Source organism: Entelurus aequoreus, linkage group LG07 (genome assembly GCF_033978785.1).
Source record: "Entelurus aequoreus isolate RoL-2023_Sb linkage group LG07, RoL_Eaeq_v1.1, whole genome shotgun sequence".
In the NCBI taxonomy this organism is placed as follows: Eukaryota; Metazoa; Chordata; class Actinopteri; order Syngnathiformes; family Syngnathidae; genus Entelurus; species Entelurus aequoreus.
Window position 1 is genome coordinate 66,831,658 of NC_084737.1, and position 6,468 is coordinate 66,838,125.

General features: G+C 42.8%; 1 protein-coding gene across 1 annotated transcript; it reads left to right on the top strand.

Annotated features, from left to right (window-relative positions):
* The first annotated feature begins 2,117 nt into the window (after positions 1-2,117).
* Positions 2,118-5,122, top strand: foxl2l (forkhead box L2-like). Its single transcript, XM_062052224.1, has one exon. The coding sequence runs from the start codon at positions 2,610-2,612 to the stop codon at positions 3,282-3,284; it is 675 nt and encodes a 224-aa protein (XP_061908208.1). The 5' UTR covers positions 2,118-2,609; the 3' UTR covers positions 3,285-5,122.
* The last annotated feature ends 1,346 nt before the right edge of the window (positions 5,123-6,468 follow it).

Below are 6,468 nucleotides of genomic sequence, written 5' to 3' on the forward strand. Positions count from 1 at the left end.
CACAATTGCCCATCTTGTCAACGCTGGCGAGCTCAACCGACAGTCCCAAGGATGGCAGATCTGCCACCACAACGCCTCAGACTTCTCTGTCCACCCTTCCATTCAACAGGTGTGGATTGTTTTGGACCTTATCTGGTCAAAGTGGGCAGAAGATCAGAGAAACGATGGGGTGTCGTTTTTAAGTGTCTTACAACTCGAGCAGTTCACATCGAGCTTCTCAACTCCATGGATGCCGATGCATTCCTTCTCGCTCTACGTCGGTTCATTGCCAGAAGGGGAAGACCAAGAGAGGTACTGTCAGATTGTGGGACCAACTTCCGAGGAGCCGAAAGAGAACTCAGGACAGTGTTTGCAGAGATGGAACCTCAGCTACGAGAGCAACTGACAGAATATCAGATTGACTTCAAATTTAACCCTCCAAATGCCCCTCATTTTGGTGGGGCATGGGAACGGGAAATTAGATCCATCAAGGCCAGTCTTCAAGTCGCAGTAGGAGGGCAGTCAGTCACAGAAGATGTCTTGCACACAACTCTAGTAGAAGTGGAGGGGATACTGAACTCAAAACCACTAGGGTACGTATCATCTGATGTTTCTGATCTGGACCCAATCACCCCAAACATCCTTCTCATGGGGCGGCGGGATTCTGCACTGCCTCAAGTAGTTTACGTCCCAGCTGTCATGGGGCGGCGGAGATGGCGCCATTGTCAAACACTTGTGGATCAGTTTTGGATCCACTTCATACGCAGCTATCTACCCACTTTGCAGACCAGGTCAAAATGGCAGAGGTCCTCTGAAAATTTAACCATCAACACTGTAGTTCTGATGGTGGACCCTTCACTTCCAAGAGCACAGTGGCCCATCGGCAGAGTGGTTAAGACCATTCCGAGTCAAGATGGACAGGTCAGGACTGCTGAGGTAATGGTCAAGAGTAAAGTCTACACCAGACCGGTAGCTCGCTTGATCCCACTTCCAAGTTTAGAGGATGACAATAAGGACACTTGAAGAATTCCTGTAGTTACACATTTGTTCTACAAATGTGGGGGCGGCTGTTAAGAATTCTACATGTTTATCTACGTTTTCAGATACTTTATTTTGAAGCATTTCATGACAGTGTCACTTCCGCTTCCTTCCTGTAGGGGTCACTTCCGCTTCCCTTTTGACGTGTGTTAATGTGTGCTGACTTGTTTTCTCTGCTACGTTTAATCGGTGCTCTAGTCTTTGACGATGTGAGTATGTTGATTATTATATAAGACTAATTCAGTTTATTAATAGACATCACTGTGTTCGTGTAACATTTAGGGGTGTTTTAATAATATTATTGATGCTGTGTTGTCAGAATGCTCCGAGCTAACATCTCCCTGTTAAGGATAGCATTGCTGCTGCTAATGTGGCTAGCTCATATGCCATTGTGGAAATGCAGTATATTATGTCTCTAGTATTTTACTTTGAGCATATATATAGGCATATATATATATTGTTGTTTAGTTAAATGACATAAATGTGTTTGCTTGTGGTTTACAGATACTAACTAACTAACTAAATGAACCTACACCAATATGCACCATTAAAGTTGGAGGAGTCCAAATGATGACTGTGTGTTCTCTGACCGGAACCCCAACGTGGTCAATATCCGAAAAAAACAGTCGCAGAGTTTAATACTCAACACAAGGTGACCATGGTCTATGCCAGGGGTAGGGAACCTACGGCTCTAGAGCCAGATGTGGCTCTTTTGATGACTGCATCTGGCTCTCAGATAAATCTTAGCTGACACTGCTTAACACGATAAGTAATGAATAATTCCGCTGGTAATCACAGTGTTAAAAATAACCACGTATCAACCAGACTACAAAAACATCAGCAAAACCATGCAGCACCAGAAGTCGCATTAATGGTAAGATAAGAGACTTATTATACTCTAAAAATGTTGGTCTTACTTAAAAATGCACGCATTTAGTTGTATTCATTGTTAAAAAATATTATACGGCTCTCACGGAAGTACATTTTAAAATATTTGTCTTTCATGGCTCTCTCAGCCAAAAAGGTTCCAGACCCCTGGTCTATGCTCTGCCTCAGCTTGTGTGCACAATTGTTTCTATTGATGCAATCTTTCATGTTATCAGTTTGAGAACTTTTTTTTCTTTTCTTCTCTTTCCCTTTTTCCTTTCTTTAATTGTAACTGGATTTGCGTATGTTCTGTAACTGGATCTGTGTACTGTTATTTTTTTATTATTTTGAGAATTTTCTTTTTCTTTTCCTTTTTCCTTTCTTTTATTTGTAACTGGATTTGTGTATGTTTAGTGACTGGATGTGTGTATTATTATTTTAATTTGAACTTTTGAAAAGGACCCCAGGAAGACTAGCCTGGCATTTGTCCGTCGGTTAATGGGGATCCTCAATAAACAATAAGATAACTCTTTGATTAAACCACTCCAAAGCAGAAATATTCAACATTTTCAAGAGAAGTCACATGAAGGGTGTAATAATGACAGTGGCAGGGCGGAGTTTGTTGCTGCACCTGTGTCTTGCTTGGCAGCACACGGCTAACTTAACTTAGGAGTTCTTGCAGAGCAGGACACACACATACACACACACACACACACGGACGCACAATGGAGGATACATCACCAAAGAACCAGGGAGCGCAGCTACAGGAAATGAGCCCAAAAGGTGCGGGTGAGTGGGAGAAACCACCATACTCGTATGTTGCTCTCATCGCCATGGCCATCAATGACAGCTCGGGCAAGAGGGCAACTCTGAGCAACATTTATGACTACATCTCCTCCAGGTTCCCATTCTATCGCAAGAACCAGAAGAGCTGGCAAAACAGCGTCAGACACAATTTGTCTCTGAATGAATGTTTCATCAAGGTGCCCCAGGAGAATGATTTGGCAAAGAAGCGCAACCACTGGATGCTTGACCCCGCCTTTGATGGCATGTTCACACATGGCAACTACCGGCGCCGTCACAGGGTGAAGAAAGTTCAACCAGACCTGCTTTACCTGCCGCCGCACTATGTGGATGCCTCCTGGGGAATGTGTCAGCCTCGATCACACCAACAGGTGCTCCATCAAACCGGAGTGAGCTCCTACTTCCCACCGCCGCCGCCACCTCACTTCCACCCTCTCCACCCCTATGGCGTCTATCAACAGCAGCCGGTTCTGGTGCCGCACAACGGATATCCATACGGCACTGTGACCCACCAAGTCAGCCCAGGCGGGCCCACTGTGCTTGTGGGGTGCGGCTACCAGACCACAGAGGGGCGAGTTGAGCCCTTAGAGCAGTAAAATGGACAAAAGAGGACCATATTTTAGCCCAGTGTTTTTCAACCTTTTTTGAGCCAAGGCACATTTTTTGCGTTGAAAAAATCCAGTGGCACACCACCAGCAGAAATCATTAAAAATCTAAACTCAGTTCACAGTCAAAAGTCGTTGTCGCAATTGTTGGATATGACTTTAAACCATAACCAAGCATGCATCCCTATAGCTCTTGTCTCAAAGTAGGTGTACTGTCACCACCTGTCACATCACGCCCTGACTTATTTTGAGTTTTTTGCTGTTTTCCTGTGTGTAGTGTTTTAGTTCTTGTCTTGCGCTCCTATTTTGGTGGCTTTTTCTCTTTTTTGGGTATTTTCCTGTAACAGTTTCATGTCTTCCTTTGAGCGCTATTCCCCGCACCTACTTTGTTTTAGCAATCAAGACTATTTAAGTTGTTTTTATCCTTCTTTGTGGGGACATCGTTGATTGTCATGTCATGTTCGGATGTACATTGTCTTTGCTCCACAGTAAGTCTTTGCTGTTGTCCAGCATTCTGTTTTTGTTTACTTTGTAGCCAGTTCAGTTTTAGTTTTGTTCTGCATAGCCATCCTTAAGCTTCAATGCCTTTTCTTAGGGGCACTCACCTTTTGTTTATTTTTGGTTTAAGCATTAGACACCTTGTTTTACCTGCACACTGCCTCCCGCTGTTTCCGACATCTACAAAGCAATTAGCTACCGGCTGCCACCTACTGATATGGAAGAGTATTACACAGTTACTCTGCCCAGCTCTAGACAGCACCGACACCCAGCAACAACAAATCATTTGCAGACTATAATTACTGGTTTGCAAAAAATATTTCTAACCCAAAAAGGTGAAATTACATAATCTCCCACGGCACACCAGACTGTATCTCACGGCACACTAGTGTGCCGCGGCACAGTGGTTGAAAAACACTGTTTTAGCCATTCACTATACAGGTGGCTGCAGAGTTGATGCTTCATACTTTGTTCAATATTATCAATCAATCAATCAAAGTGTATTCATATAGCCCTTAATCACGAGTGTCTCAAAGGGCTGCACAAGCCACAACAACATCCTCAGCTCAGACCCCACATCAGGGCAAGAAAAAACTCAACCCAATGGGCGACCGTTGCAATTGACGTCGAGTGTATATAGTTAATAGTGCGAGAGTCCAGTCCATAGTGGGGCCAGCAGGAGATCATCTTGAGTGGAGACAAGTCGGCAGCGCAGAGACGTCCCCAACTGATGCACAGATGAGTGGTCCACCCCGGGTCCCGACTTTGAACAGCTGGCGCCTCATCTGTGGTCACCTAATAACCTCTCCACGCAGGAGAGGGGGACAGAGCAGAAAAGAGACGGCAGATCAACTGGTCTAAAACGGGGGGTCTATTTAAAGGTTAGCGTATACAAATGATTTTTAAGATTGGACTCAAATGCTTAAATTGACTTATTATGAGTTTACAAATGACATTATTATGAGGCTCCAGCACCCCCCGCGACACCAATAGGGACAAGCGGTAGAAAATGGATGGGTGGATGGATTATCATGCTGTTACAGCCAGATTCAGTGATGTCCATTAAGTGCATGTTATTTATTTCAGTTTTTAGGCTCTTGTGCAAAAGTGTATTGCACTTCCAGCTGTTTTACTGGCTTGATGTAAAGTGCATCATGTTTGGTAACTAAAACCATGTCTAGGCTGGCTCGCTCGAAGTCAGCTGGGATAGGCTCCATCTTATACCTGTGAAGCTAATGAGAATAAGCGTTATAGAAAATGAATGAATGTTAAATAAATAAAGTTGCACTGAAGTATAGGCTGCATCATGTTTATACTTGCACAATTCAACATGTCTGTGAAGCAGGGGCGTCAAACTCACGTTCATCGTGGGCCACATTGCAGATACCGAAGTCCTTGGAGGGCGGCTTCATGATATTATACACAATTTCCCCTTTGTTTGATTATTATCATTGTTTACCAACAAACTGATGGAAAACCTGCTTTGGAATAAATTCAGCTAGAGTAGAATTTTCATTAGAAAAGGGTTTTCATGACAAAAAAGCATGCCGATGGACGTAGACTTATAGACAAACGTTATTGATGCACAAGGGATATTGTTTGACACGCAGTAGCTCAACTGTAAAATGATGAAAAACCTAGGAGCTACTGACAGATTTTCGCATGAAATGACAGAAACTATGCTTGTCCATTAGCTTTGTGTGTGAACAGCTAATGATAGCAATTAAGCAAAGCTCAGCTACTAATGTTAGCTGTCATTCAATGTATATTCTATTGCAGTGATTCGCAAACTGTGGTAGTGTATCACTAATGGTATGCGGGATCCATCTCGTGCCTATGTGTCAAAGTCAAGAATGAATTATCTATGGCCCACGGGATGATATTTGATTAGTATTAGAACCGGCCCGCAGGCCACAGCCCGGCCCGCAGGCCACAGCCGCCTGCTGCTGCTGTTTTGCACGCAGCAATACTCCATCAGTGTTGGCGTTAGGAATTTGGGGTCCTAGGGACCCCATTATGTCATAAAAACGGGGTGCCACAGTACATTTTTGGGGTCCCACTTTTTTGTAACCGTTTTGAAAACAAATGATAAATATATGCATTCTCCTGTTATATCTCACATTCTATATTGTGTTTTGGAAAAGGGTTGTCATATACATTACTTAATTCATTAAAAAAAAAGAATACAAAAGAAAACAAATGTTTATGCATATGTAAATGTATTCAGTTATAAACATTCATTCACTTTTTTCTTTCCTTCATGGATCTAAACCAGGGGTCCCCAAACTTTTTGACTCGGGGGCCGCATTGGGTTAAAAAAAATGGCCGAGGGCCGGGCCGTACACACACATATATATATATATATATATATATATATATATATATATATATATATATATATATATATATATATATATATATATATATACATACACATTGTCTTTATATTCCAGCGAGTTAATCCGTTTTGTCATTTAACATTGTCACATTATCGATGGGAAAATTAATTTTTAGACAATATGATTTGCCTGAGCGGCTAGGAGACACCGAGAGTAACAAGCGGAAAATGGATTAGAAATGAAAGATTAAAAAAAATAAAAAAAATTTACTTGGGACTTCCCGTGGGCCGGATTTTGGATGCTGGGGGGCCGGATCCGGCCCGCGGGTCGTAGTTTGG

What these genes read in the sequence shown, in the direction of transcription:
- foxl2l (XM_062052224.1), top strand. Translation starts at nt 2,610, where the DNA reads ATGGAGGATACATCACCAAAGAACCAGGGAGCGCAGCTACAGGAAATG.